This window comes from Stigmatopora argus, chromosome 15 (genome assembly GCF_051989625.1).
Source record: "Stigmatopora argus isolate UIUO_Sarg chromosome 15, RoL_Sarg_1.0, whole genome shotgun sequence".
Lineage (NCBI taxonomy): Eukaryota > Metazoa > Chordata > Actinopteri > Syngnathiformes > Syngnathidae > Stigmatopora > Stigmatopora argus.
The window spans coordinates 523,671-537,370 of NC_135401.1; the positions used below are offsets into that span (position 1 = coordinate 523,671).

The 13,700-nt window shown below is 46.3% G+C and overlaps 1 protein-coding gene across 1 annotated transcript; it reads left to right on the plus strand.

Moving 5' to 3' along the window:
• Window positions 1-1,649: 1,649 nt before the first annotated feature.
• keap1a (kelch-like ECH-associated protein 1a) lies at window positions 1,650-8,525 on the plus strand. The gene is made up of 12 exons (XM_077620245.1): window positions 1,650-2,108; window positions 5,006-5,487; window positions 5,607-5,806; window positions 5,874-6,030; window positions 6,113-6,205; window positions 6,290-6,436; window positions 6,554-6,660; window positions 6,818-6,947; window positions 7,018-7,214; window positions 7,323-7,528; window positions 7,734-7,910; window positions 8,011-8,525. The coding sequence occupies exons 2-12, from the start codon at window positions 5,278-5,280 to the stop codon at window positions 8,196-8,198; spliced, it is 1,812 nt and encodes a 603-aa protein (XP_077476371.1). The 5' UTR covers window positions 1,650-2,108; window positions 5,006-5,277; the 3' UTR covers window positions 8,199-8,525.
• Window positions 8,526-13,700: the final 5,175 nt, after the last annotated feature.

Below are 13,700 nucleotides of genomic sequence, written 5' to 3' on the forward strand. Positions count from 1 at the left end.
CGTCTAATGAAATGGTGCGTGCTTTGTGTGTCTAAAATACAGAAATAGCACTCGTTACTGACACTGCGGCGTAAAATACGATGCGCCAAATAGTCGTGAAAATACGGTAGTTTCGCTCCGGCGCGGCCAATTGGGCACCGAGAAGTCGCCCTTACCAATTAGCGGGTGAAAAAGGCGGTGTATAAACTTTGAAAGGTCTGAAAAACGGGAGGTTTTAAATTTTTCGGGGAATCGGTCATGTTGAAAAATGGATGTTATGTTTCGGAAATTTAATTGGACTTAGACCTAGACTTGATAGACTTCTCAGAATAGGCTTTAGCGGCGCTTGTGATGCTCATCCTTCAGAGACTTTCAGCATTATAGCATTTAAAAACACTTTCTTCCATGGAATGAGATTGGCCAAAATAGCTCGGTAACGATGTGACCAAATCAATCAAATGTACGTGTTTGTTTATTTTAAAAGCTAGCTATAAACATTCAGCTTCTACTCCTGAATAGAAGCTAGCATGAGCACCGCTTTGCAGGGCTAGCTAAAACCCTTTAACTGGGATAATAGCAAGGATTGCTAGCAGCAAATGACTCATGTCATGAGAATTTAGCATTTATTACGCAACAATATATATGGAGAAAAAAAGAAGTCCATTCTGATATCACTATTTTGTGAATGGTTTGACATGCCTAAATGGAGGAGGAGGAGGCACAGGCAGGGAGTGATTTAAGTTCGCATACTTTGTAAAAGCAGGATCGCAAACCTTGGCATAAGCCGCAATAATGCATGACAGATGTATGTCAACATGCCGCTCCTCCCATCTGGAGTCAATGATTTGCCGTCATTAAGCACGGACCGGACCGTGGTTTCCATTTCATCGCTTTTTGTTCCCTAGTAATTCAATTTGCTTCTCTTGTGTCTTTTTTTATTTGGAAAATTAAACATTGGTTTTGAAAGAAATAACTCTATTCTTGTTTGTTTCTCTTTTATTACTAAGAATTGTTTGTTCTCTTTTCCCCCCCAGTCATATTTATAAGCAATAAATGTATTTTCCCTTCTTTGTTTTGGAAACATTAGGAATTTGTTTTCATAATGCAAATACTTTTTCCATTTTAGTTACATATTTCAATGTTTTTTTCCAGCTATGACTTTTTTTTTTAAATTTCACCAAACTAAGCGTAATTACAAAGTTTCAACAACAGAGGGAGACACATTCAAGCATCATTCACATGAATATAAAAAAATAGTAGCAAACAATTGTGAGCAAACAATTTAATACACTCATACTTTTATACATAAATTCCAACTCCAAACTCTAAAATGTTGTACCATGTACACATTTACTATGAGCACATTGTTATTATTTAAAAATAATAATTTCAGAACGTGGGAAATACGTTCAACAATACATGCTTTCATACGATTAGCATTTTAATCTTCATTGACGAAAACAACATTCTTGTGTTTATTTTGGGGAAAAAAATATTTTCCCTCTCCTTTGACTGCAGGTGAAACATCCTTCGATAATTGTCTTCGCGTCGTTATTTTTGACGTCAATAACTTTATTTATTTTCACTCTCAGTATTAGGTCGCTATTGGGAAACACGCCCACTTTCACTTTGAGGAATGTTGCTGGAACGGGCGTCCGCGTGCATTGATTACATTCGTCGGCGTGCCTTGTGTCCGTCAGTCCGCTTGTCTTGTGTACTTTGATTAACGTGACTTTACAAACGCAGCACAAACAAATGGAATATAGTAGTTTTGTTGTTGTTTAAATTTCCAGTAGGCGGGGGCAACTTCACGCTTATCCTAGCGCACGTACGTCAGCGTGCGCGCGCACGTCCGCCCTCCGGCCAGCGCGAAATTTGCACAGTCATGGCGCTCGTATCGCTCCCCGCCTTGACAATTGTGACGACCGGTCTTGTGTTGGACCTCTTCTTCCTCTTTGGGTTGCCTCCGTGTTCGCAAGGGACACGTTTGAATCGTTTTTCTTGAACTTGGAAGACACACGGAACCCGCGACAAGAGTCTGGGTGCTCTTAAAAGCGACACTTTTGAAGTTTTTCGTCGTCGTCGTCGTGTCAAAAGAAGAGCCCATGTTCGAGGAAAGGTTGGTCGAGGTGAGTTATACAAAGTGTCTGTTATTCGACATTATTAAACATTGTTTGTATAAGGTGTGTAATTTTCGAATGTTTTCGCTGTTATGTCACTAATGTATGCGTAAGGGACAGTTGACTACTTTGGCTACTAGCTTAGTTGTTTCCCCCCCAAAAGTGTTGTTGAGTGACGTCACACAAACCTGACATGAATATTGGAATTTTTATTTTCTTCATCAGATTTCTGAAACTCGCTTGTGAAAGACAGTGTTAGTGTCTAAATTAGATCTGGGAAATAAATTGGTTCAAGTTTTGTTTGACGTGTTGTTTTTGCCATAAAGGAAATCTAGCAACCAATTATTCAATAGCGTATTTCATAAGAGTTTGTATCTGAAGTTATTATTTAGTTATTTGGGGGGTGACAGCCCAATTTAGGGGAGAGAAAAGATTGAAGACAGACGTTTGGCGTTTTTTCTTTTGTTTGTATTTAAGATTTAATTTGAGCCCTTTAAAAAAGAGAAATAACTAGATTTGTAACAAAAAGGTTATCAGGTAGGTCACAAATATGAGGACGACAATTGTTAATAATTTTTTTAAAATGAGTGTCACTTTTTGTTTTTCTCATCTTTTAATGTGAAGAGTGGTAAGCGGTACAGAAAATGAATGAATCTTGTAATGAATGAATCAGAAACATTTTAGGTCCCAATAATAAAACACTAAAGGGGATCCAAGGTTTACTTAGTAAATGATGTTGGCCATTTTATTGTCATGTTCTTCTCCTTTTAATTGTAGTGCAATGATGACAGGGCCGAATACTTTGTTCCGTGACACTGCAAAGACTTGCTCGTCTTGGATCAGCATTTTTTTTTACTTCATTGTCAAAGTTCAAAGAACTTGTTTTTGTGGTATATAAAAGGATTTACCAAAGGTTAATCCTTTTGTCAAACACTAAATACGCTTCCATGAACTGCAAAGATGATTATAACATTTTTTTCTTTTTTTTTTTCCTGACCAAAAAGTCAGCAAAAAAATAGACCTTGAAAAACAACTTTATCTTCAAATGTGGGGGCAATTGAATTGAATTGAATGCCGTTATACAAGTATAATGCAATTTAAAGCTTCAATATGAAGTGCACACATAAATAATCAATACCACTGCCCTAAAAATAAGATCAAAATACGTCCAATTATGAGGTTTTGGTAGATTTTTTTTTACCCCTTCAAGATAAAAAATTAAAAAAATTAGACCTTATTTAGTAATGTTACGAATTGAGTTGTCAATACAAAAAAATGGGACTTAATTGTCATATAATCAAAATACGTCCAATTATGAGGTTTTGTTAGATTTTTTTTGACCCCTTCAAGATAAAAAATTAAAAAAAATTAGACCTTATTTAGTAGGGTTGCGAATTGAGTTGTCAATACAAAAAAATGGGACTTAATTGTCATATAATTTGTTTTCCCATCTGGTAAAAACATCCATGCTAGCCTAGCACTGCCACATTTGATGATGCTAATCTTTGACTTACAACTGACAATGTTGTTGTTTTTTTACATTTTTTTAAGCAATCGGCGGCAACCTCTGGCACATTCTCCGGAGGTCATATGACGCCGCGTTAAACGAGGCGGCGAGGACCGACCGACCGAGTGAGCGCGGCGGGCTCAACAGATTAGATTGTGCAACGTATGCGCTGCAAAGCTTTTGGCTTTTTCCCCAATCACGAGTTTGAAGAATCCCCTTGTATTTTTTTCCCCTCTCATGTGACCGCGAAGACATGATTGGCAGCCAAAAAGGCTCCGTTGGTCAGTCTCGGTCGGAAGCGACCAATCGGGAAGGCCCACATTTTTTCCTTGCTGTGATTTCAATGAGGTCAACAGTAAGTTTCCACAAAATGCCACTTTGTGACTCCCTAAAAAGCCTTGTGTACACTTTTTATACTTTGTTTTTTATCGATTCCTGGTGTAACACAAAAGGAAGGAAGACGACGTCAGTGTCGGTTTCTCTCCCCCTTTTTTTTTAAATGGCAGAGTGATTTCCTTCGGTAAACCCGCAGAATATCCTCTTTTTCGAGGAACTGAAAGTGACTCGTTATGTTCAATCCACAGTATATTGAAAAAGTAGTAGTAGTTTCTCCACTCTAATGATCATCAAAGCTATTTAAATGATTGAATGATGAAAGTAAATATTTCATTTTATTTGATTTATTGAAGAGAAAAACCTGTCAAAGCCACCAAGGAATTTCCTCCTTCCAACTGGTTGGGCCACTCTCGTAGCATTTATGTCTATTTCTGTCCATGAGTCATCCGGGGATATTTTGGCGCAGTTTTCCTGCCGGGATTGTTTCGTTTTCATGCTTTTTGAGTCCGAAGGGCCTTTTCCATCAGATACAAGCGTGGACTTTGACTTGGCCGTCGTACACGGCCCGTTGATTGGGAGTGCTGTGTCTTCGTCAAATCACTTGTCCATCACTTATCCAATATTCTTGGGGATCCTTCAAGTTTTCCGCCTGTGTGAATATTTTTGGGCAGTGGCAGATTTTTGAAATGTTTTCTTCTCGTGGTTTGACGTAGTGCCTTTTTAAGGAGTGTGAGAAAACTCAAAACAAGTTGAAAAGGAACGTAAAGCCATTTCCAAACAACGACATTTTTCTTTTCGCCCTATTTGTGCCGTTAGCCCCCAATAACGACACAAAAAACAAACTCTTTCACGTGGTATGCTCTATTTGAATCGCCGTGTTGGCAAAAACAACTTCAAATTCATTTGTAAAAACGCTTTATCACCCAGGCCTAATTTGTCACCTATTTCATACAATGTTTGACTCATTATAATATCTTTTTTGGTCATTGTACGAGTAGAACCTACTTTGTTGCACTTGTAAAATGACAAATCAAGATGATTGACTTTTTTTTTGACTACATAGGATCACCACATCAGAAAGAAGATTCGAAATCGGAATAAATGTCCGGAGAGCCGTCTCTAAGCGTCCAGGCTTGAAGTGAAGGAGACTTCCCATCGCCTCCCATTCCATTCCGTCCACTCATGGGTGGGGAGTTCCCAGCGTCGGAGTTGCGGTCGCCCCGGCCTCGACGGATTTGAACGCCCGCCGACATGGGGAAGGAGCCAGTGTGCTTTGGGACATCGGTCAGTTAAAGGCGCTCGCGGGATCCCTTGCGCGTCCACCGCCTTCCCGCCATGAATTGCCCAATGAGGAAGAAGGCGGCGCGAGGCTCGGACTTCTCGGCCATCGCCGTGCCCTCCATGCACGGCTCGGGTTACCTGGACTACACGGTGGAGAGCCACGCCGGCAAGTCGCTCAAGTTCATGGACGAGTTCCGCCGCCAGGAGATGCTGTGCGACCTGGTTCTGCGGGTCGTCAACAAGGACAAGACCATTGACTTTAAGGTGAGGCCACCTTCTCCGCTCATTGGCTGCTCTTCGTGGCAAAAAAAAAACCGACAACATCATCTACGAGTTTTGGTCTTTTAGTTTGTTTAACGGAGCGAATTTCCCGGCGTCATCAGGTCCACAAGCTGGTGCTGGCCTCGTGCAGCCCGTACTTCCGAGCCATGTTCACCAGCAATTTCCGCGAGTGCCACGCCTCCGAAGTCACCCTGCGCGACGTCTGCCCTCAAGTCCTGGGGAGGCTCATCGACTTTGCTTACACCTCGCACATCATCGTGGGCGAGAAGTGCGTGCTGCACGTGCTCTTGGCCGCCATGAGGTAAGACCGGCGGCGTTCAGATGATTTTCCTCGGCCTCCGATCCGGTCTAAAAAAGTCACCGTTCAGGTTCCAGATGGAGGACGTGGCCAAGGCGTGCTGCGACTTCCTCACCAAGCACCTGGAGTCGTCCAACGTCATCGGCATCACGCGCTTCGCCGAGGAGCTGGGATGCGCCGAGCTCTACCAGCGCGGCCGCCAGTACATCAACACTCACTTCAGTGAGGTGACACGCCACCTTTTAAGCCGCGCCGGCGCCAGGCGCAAACGCTCACCGCTGCGGCCTTGTCATCGTCGTCGTCGTCCAGGTGACCAAAGAAGACGAATTCTTCAGTCTTTCTCACTGTCAGCTGCTGGAGCTCATCAGTCAGGACAGCATCAAGGTCCTCTGCGAGTCGGAGGTGTGTGCGCGCCGACTCGTCGAAGCCAACAAAGACGGCAAACATTTTGTAGCATGGCGTGTAATCGGCACATTTTCATTTCAGGTGTACAAAGCTTGCACGGACTGGGTGCGCTGGGACCTGGAGAATCGAGCCCAGTACCTCCACGCCCTCCTGAATGCGGTCCATATCTACGCCCTCCCACCAAAGTTCCTGAAGAATCAGCTGCTGTCCTGCCCCATCCTCAGCAAGGTAGACTTGAGCCCGTCGTGTCACCAAACTCGACCAAAACGACTCCGTGCAGCAAAATGAAAACAATGGGCCGTGATTTCCAAACATTTCCCCACTTTTTTTTCTTCTGTGTCCCAGGCCAACGCTTGTAAGGACTTCCTCTCAAAGATCTTTCAGGAAATGACACTGAGGAAGGTTCCTCCGGCACCCATACGTGGGACGCAGCTCATCTACGTGGCCGGCGGGTATGGAATCATGTTGACTTTCAATTGAATTGAATTGAATGCTCTTCTATGACACGGCTTGAAAACATCTCGCTGCACATATTTCGTCCTCTTCACCCCCAAAACATCTCTTCTCACTGAGCCGGATGGTCTGGGGTCTGTTTTTTTCCCCATCTAGCTACAAGAACCATTCCCTGGCCACCATGGAGGCTTACGACCCCGTCCGGAAAGTTTGGCTGAAACTGGCCGACATGGCGGCCCCCAGCAGCGGCCTGGCGGCTTGCACGCTCTTCGGCCTGCTCTACACGGTATGCTGTTTGTTTTTGAATATATTTCTGCTAGCTAACCCAGCCCCGTTGACAATTTTGATCCACCCAGGTGGGCGGCAGGAACCTGTCGCTGGAGAACATCACGGAATCCAGCGCGCTGTGCTGCTACAACCCCATGACCAATCAGTGGAGCCAGCGTGCCCCCCTCAACGTGCCCCGCAACCGGGTGGGGGTGGGCGTGGTGGACGGCTGCATCTACGCCGTGGGGGGGTCGCAAGGTTCCACGCTGCACGACACGGTGGAGCGGTGAGTGATCGGCGAGCGACCGGCGCTTGCCTAATTTCCCATTTTTAGCCAAATACAATGAACAAACGGTCAGAGTAAGTAAGTGGACATTTTGCTGGGCTTCGGCAGGTGGGACCCGGAGACCAATCGCTGGTCCTTCGTCCGCCCCATGCGGGTGGCCCGCCTGGGGGCCGGGGTGGCGTCTTGCGGGGGGGCGCTCTACGTGGTGGGCGGCCTGGACGGGCAGAGCCGAAGCAACGCCGCCGAAAAATACCAACCGGACACCAACACGTGGCACCAGCTGGCGCCCATGAGCACGGCGCGCAGCGGACTGGGTGAGATTCCTTCTCCTTTACTCGTTGGGCGACGGCAATAGACGTCCAATGCCACAAATGGAGCTATTTTAGCTAGGATTCACTTTTTGGACTTTGGGGTTTGTTTTAATTGTATCAAAATAGTCAGCGTCTCCATAAATGTTAGCATGATGCTTCTATTTTGTGACCTTAACTCAACCACACCCCCGCGCGTATTTGTGGGCAGGGCTGGTGTGCGTCAACGCTCACCTGTACGCCATCGGGGGTTACGACGGAATCAACCAGCTGGCCACGGTGGAGCGCTACAACATGGCCCGGAACACGTGGGAGCCCCGGGCGCCCATGAAGTGCTGCCGCAGCACCCACGGCGTGGCCTTGCACCAGGGTTGCATCTTTGTCTTTGGTCAGTCCAAAGGCACGCTGCCCGTGCGCTCCCCGTGTTTTTATCGAGATTTTTTTTTTAAATTCCCGTTCCCAATGTACGTTTGCTGTGACCCGCACAGGAGGCTTCAACCTCCACGACTTTGTGACCAGCGTGGAAAGCTACTGCCCGGAGAAGAACGAGTGGACGCACGTCGCCGACATGTCGCCGGGGCGAAGCGGCATGGGCGTGGCCGTCACCATGGAGCCCTGCCCCGGCAGCTTGCCCCCGGAAGAGCGAGAGGACCGGGACGAGGACCAGGACGACTGACCCGCCCGCCGACGATGCGGTTGGTGCTAAAACCACGACTACCGGGATCCCTTGAGATGCAACTGGACCCCGTCGGCCCAAAGAATGAAATCCGTTGGAATTTGGCCAGCGCCGAACAGAAGATGTCCTTCTCATTCAAACGGATTGAACGTATATTCACCCCAAACAATTTTGAATGGATCGCAGAAGAATGAAATCACCATATGACGTCAGCGTCCGCAAAAAAAAGCTGGCATCTCAAAGCATCACTGTAATCCACAAGTATACTTTTCATACCTGTCAACCTCTGCCGATAACTGCCCTTATAAATGATTATTGATTCCCCTTAGAAACCCCAAAAAACCCTTACAAACACCGTACGACTCGTACGGTGTTTGTAAGGGTTTTTGGGGGTTTGTAAGGGGAATCAATAATCATTTATAAGGGCAGTTATCGGCAGAGGTTGACAGGTATGACTTTTCCAAAAATCATTATCCCTCTTTGGCAGGGGTGGGCAAAGCAGTCCTCGGGTTTGAGTTCCAAGCGATCCAACGTAGACACTGTTGAAGCAACGGGGGTTGTGCTGAAACGACAAGCACCTGACTGCAATCCAATGATTGCACTTGGAGGACACTAGTTTTGTGGAAAGCTGTCCCCATTCTGGCTTGGAATGTGGCCCTTTCTTTGGCATAGTTTGCCCACCCCTGCTTCATGCCAATATACCTTTTTACTGCACATTTCAGTGTACTTCCACCTTGTTTTCATGTGACAATAAACAATAGAAAGTATTTCCACTTTTGGAACACTAGCGCTGTTTTCCCTGATCTGGCCACTAGGTGGTGCCAAAACAGCGTTTTTGCCGTAGCCCTTTATCGGTGGTTGTTAAATCGCTAAATAACTCAAAACTTGCTCCCAAAGTCAACAACGTCTTTTATCTCAATAGTTTTAAGTTTATTATTTTTCCCCCCGATTTTTGTCATTTAATGTTAAAATAATTCCCATAGGCCTCCACGAATGCTTAGGAGTGGCTTTGTTGTTAATCCACGTTACATAGTAATATCCGAACAACTGCTTTAGTTTTGGAAAGTTACGCAATATTCAGCCTTTTCCATTCCATGGTTTTGCATTCTATGGCTGATTTCAGTCTTAACATTTTCAAACCAGAGTAACAACGTGCTTAGCTCCGCCTCTATGTGAAACCTAGACGTCGCGCGTATTCCATCCATCTCGGGTTTGTCGCTCATGTTTGCGTTCATAACTGGAGAACCAATAAAGCCGGTATTGTCTAACTGTCAGGATACGTTGGTAATATGAAAGGGGAAAGGCCATCGCCTTTTGGGACAATAGGCTCAAAGGTCACAGAGGTCGCCAAAGGAATTTTCTCGTACTCCTTCGATAACGCTTGTTGACGCCGGCGTCTTTGGGCGAGGGAGGGGGCTCGTTACGTTTCCACGCCAGCGCGTCAATGTCACCTTCGCGCCGTGGCGCTCGGCGTCTTTCGCGCCGTGGCGCTCGGCATCCTTCACGACGTAACAGATTAGCTCGCCGAGGCTGCCGTGTCGATGAGGTCGTCCGTCGCCAAGGTCAAACTAGCGTCCGGCGTTGACGCCGACGGGCGTCCAATGTGTTTGAACTGGGCCCGGATGTCAACGGCAGCCCACGAGTTCGCGCAAAGTATATGCTAAATATTAGCTTTGCGTTAACGACATGAAGCCGTTTGTTATTTAAGCCATAGGCTACTCATTGGCAGCTAGCGGTTCAATTCTACTCTGCCGACCCCCCCGGTCAAGGGATTGGACACCTTGGGCCTTCAAGGGCACTGAAAGAGGAACATTCGTAGCCACTTGTCCCAGTTTTAATGACTTGGACATCTATCACGGATGATTTATGCGGGTCTATTTGGTTGTGTGCACGTTTGTATTCAAGATAACTCTAGAATGAACAAAGGGATGCTCACATCTGCTGCATAGGTTGGCCATATGAAGCAAAAAGTGGCATTTATAGTCCTATCGCTTTAATTTTTACCCATTTTAGGTTTTATTTATTCATGAAAAATACACATTTTTTAAATTAGGCATGCCATTTTGGGCCATGTAAGCCACTGGTGAACCAAATATTGACGTGGTGTCCCAAAATGTGCCTTTTTTAAGGACCAAAAATAGACATTGCCTCGTAAAGGGTTAAATATAAAAACGTCATTTGCACCGTCTTCTGGTATTTGTTCTCTAGTCGTGTTAGCATGTCGTGAAAGTTGGGAAAAGTACTCGGTGGCGTAGGCTAAATTTGGGACCCGGACCGGGACAGGGAGGAGGCCGAGCTGGTCTGGTCCGGTCGGGTCGCCTCGCCCGAGCTACCGACGCCGGACGCCGGACGCCGGGCGCGTGCAATGCCGCTGTCCTCTCGGCGCTGGCGTCGGTCGTCGTTCGTTCGTTCGTTCGTTCGCTCTTGGTTCGCTCGCTTGTGCTCCTCCAGCGAAAAGCGGCAAACGGACAGTTTCAAGCTCCCCTTTCTCTGAATTGATTCTACTATAGGTCTGGCCCAAAAGGCCGGGAAAGCCGGGGAAAAGTCCGCTCTGGTTCCCGTTCGCCCTCGCCCCACCTTCCAGCCCTTCATTTTTAAAAAAGCCCTCCAGGGTCAAATGACGAAAGGTCGTCGCAAAGGCCCCAAACGCCGGCACGGGGTCGCGCGCCAAAGCCGGAAGCGGTCAAGGCTCGCTCCCCTTGGCTCCCCTCGCGTACGGCCGCCGATGGTACGTTCCACAATTTATTCCAGGGAAAGACTGACAGTTTTTTGGGTCATGAAGCAGCTGTTGAAGTCAGCGGTTCGCCCTCCCTCCGCCAGAATAAGGAATTAGTACATTTCCAATTAGGTAACCCTGTACACAACTTCATATTTACCGCATTAATATTGCGTCTTTCGAAAAGAACTAACGTATGTTTTCACGAATTTTCCCCCAAAAATGTCTGGGGGGGCTGCACATGGACGTTCGGCCTTAGCCGTCTAAAGTTTTCAGTCGGAATCCCGGGTACTCGGAAATCTGAACAGGTCGCTCCCTTCGAGGACAATCTCGATAGGGTTGAGGTCTGGGGAAAAGCGCACACTTACCACTTGTGGACTCCCTTGGGCTGCTCAGCGACAGGAACGATTTGCGTCGGTTTTAAATGGGTGTTTACAGTCGGTTACGTGTGCGTTTACGGTTTACATATTTGTTCGTAAGTTTTGTTTGGGAGTTTTTTGTGGCCTTGACCTTTTTCACGCAGATTTCCATTTGTATTTCATTATTTTGCGAGTCTTTCTCTGTGCAAATTCCTCGAAAGATGTTGACAAAGAAATGTGCTTATCGGGCAACTTTTCGACTTTTGGTCGAGCTCACAAAGAACGAGCAAAGCAGGCTTTAGCCACCAAAACCGTGTCGCGCTCGCCTTTCTCGTACTTTTTCCGCCGGCCCAACGACTTTAGTTCCTTGTGACTTTGTACGTGAGTGTGTGTATACCTGTGTATGTGTGTGTGTGTGTGTCTGTGTGTGTGTGTTCTCCCGCAATGCAGCCTCTTAATGGGGATCATGTGTGGAGTCAGCACACATAAACATGCTAACTGCACACACGTACAGTGTGTGCCTCAGTCAGCAAGTTAAGAACAACTCCATTGGGAGCTCCACCAACAATGTGTGTATGTGTGTGTATGTGTGTGTGTGTGGTGTTGTTGTTTTTTAAATTTCTAATAATATTGAACTCATTACATGCCACTGACAGCGATAGACGTCTTAACCCTTGGATGTCCATGTTGCCCAAATAGTTCAAAGATAGCCATTTAATAGTAGAAATGAAATAAAGTCAAAATATATCTTGGGCGCACGAACGGCTTTGAGAAAAGCTGCAATGTGACGGATTGAGTCCCTATAAAAAGCCACCCACGTTCATACAAGCAACCTTTCTGGAGAAAGGTGCGGAAGTCTGCTTCCAATTTGACACGCGCGTGGACAAACGTTTTTTTTTTTTTTCTCTCTCCTACAAGCGCCCAAAGAATCTGCGAAAAATGCCGGCTAACGGACGTCGACAACGACGACATCGGACGCCGTCACGTTCGAGCAGATTGCCTTCTATATTTATTCATTAACTGACTTATTACCTATCTATTTATGTCTAAAATGTCTTTTGCTGTGTCTGTATTCTCACCCTATTGCTACTGTGAAAACGAAATTTCCCAAATACGGGATGAATAAAGTTATCCAATCCAATCCCTTTCTTTTGGAATCCTCTAAAAATGAATGGCATTGACAGTCGTGGACATCCAGTTCATTTTGACCGGATCGCCACGGACGTCCAATCCATTTCAAGTGGTGGGAATGTACGCCAAAGATGGCGTTTTAGTGCCGTCGACGACGATAAACGGTGATAGGTAGATTGGTCATTGACGGGGATAGATGTCCGATCCGTTCGAGTCGCGAAGGGGGAGTCTGCAATGACGTTTTTGCGCTGTTGACGTCCAATCTTTTTGACCTGAGAGGTCAAATGGAGTCAAACATGGGATGATTTGGGCGCACCTTTCAAGCTATTTTTTCCAGGCCAAATTCTGGTCCAACTCGGATTGGCGCCGCCTTCGGAGCCAGGCCAAAATCTGTATGCGCGAGGCGTCGTCGGAGGCTTAACCGGCTGCCGGAGCGCCGTCTATCGTCTTGGCTCGCCGATCAATGTCTGTCTTCGGTGGTTTTGTGGCGGCGGCGGCGCAGGAGGAGGAAGACGGGACAGGACGGGACAAAATGTGAGTGACACTGAGCAATACAAGCACGTCGGAATGCCGCAAGAAGGACGGACGCACGCACGCGTGTGCGCACGGGGGTGAAATATCCGAGCGAGAGTTACGGGAGGAGACGAAAGTGGGTCAGAGGAGAGCAAGATGGAGAGATGGGACCGTAGGGAGGAAGAATTGGGATGAGCGCCGTCCGGCGTTCGGCGTCCGCCATCCGCAGACACTTTCGGAAAAAAATCTTGTCTATCTACGCTGTTTTCCCATTGTACATCATTTCTCCATTTGGATCATTTTAATCCCCGGAGAGAAACTTGACTTTTGCTAACCTTTTCTCTTTTTTTATGTATGTAAATAAACATAAACAGAATTGCATTAACAACAAGTGTCCTCATCCAGGCCACAATATTCATCTTTGGTGATTACATCATTCGTTTTATCATTAAAATAAAGAAGTCTTTCTAATATTGTCCTTTTTTTTTAACGCTGCTTATCCTTGCGTCGTGCCTGGCGACCGGTCAAGGGTGTCTCCGCCTTTCTTCCAAAGTCTGCTGGAGTATGCTCCGGCACCCCGTGACCCTGACAAGGATAAGCAGCGTTGAAAAAAAAATAGATCCATTGCTGTAGGGAATAAATATTTGCTCTTATTTGTGTTGAAATGATTTTTAATTGTCAAGGTGGCGGGGTGCCGGAGCCGACCCTTGCCGTCATTGGAGAACATGCAAACTACGTCCGAGACCAGATTTGAAGCCTTGTAAACACGCCACGCTAACGTAT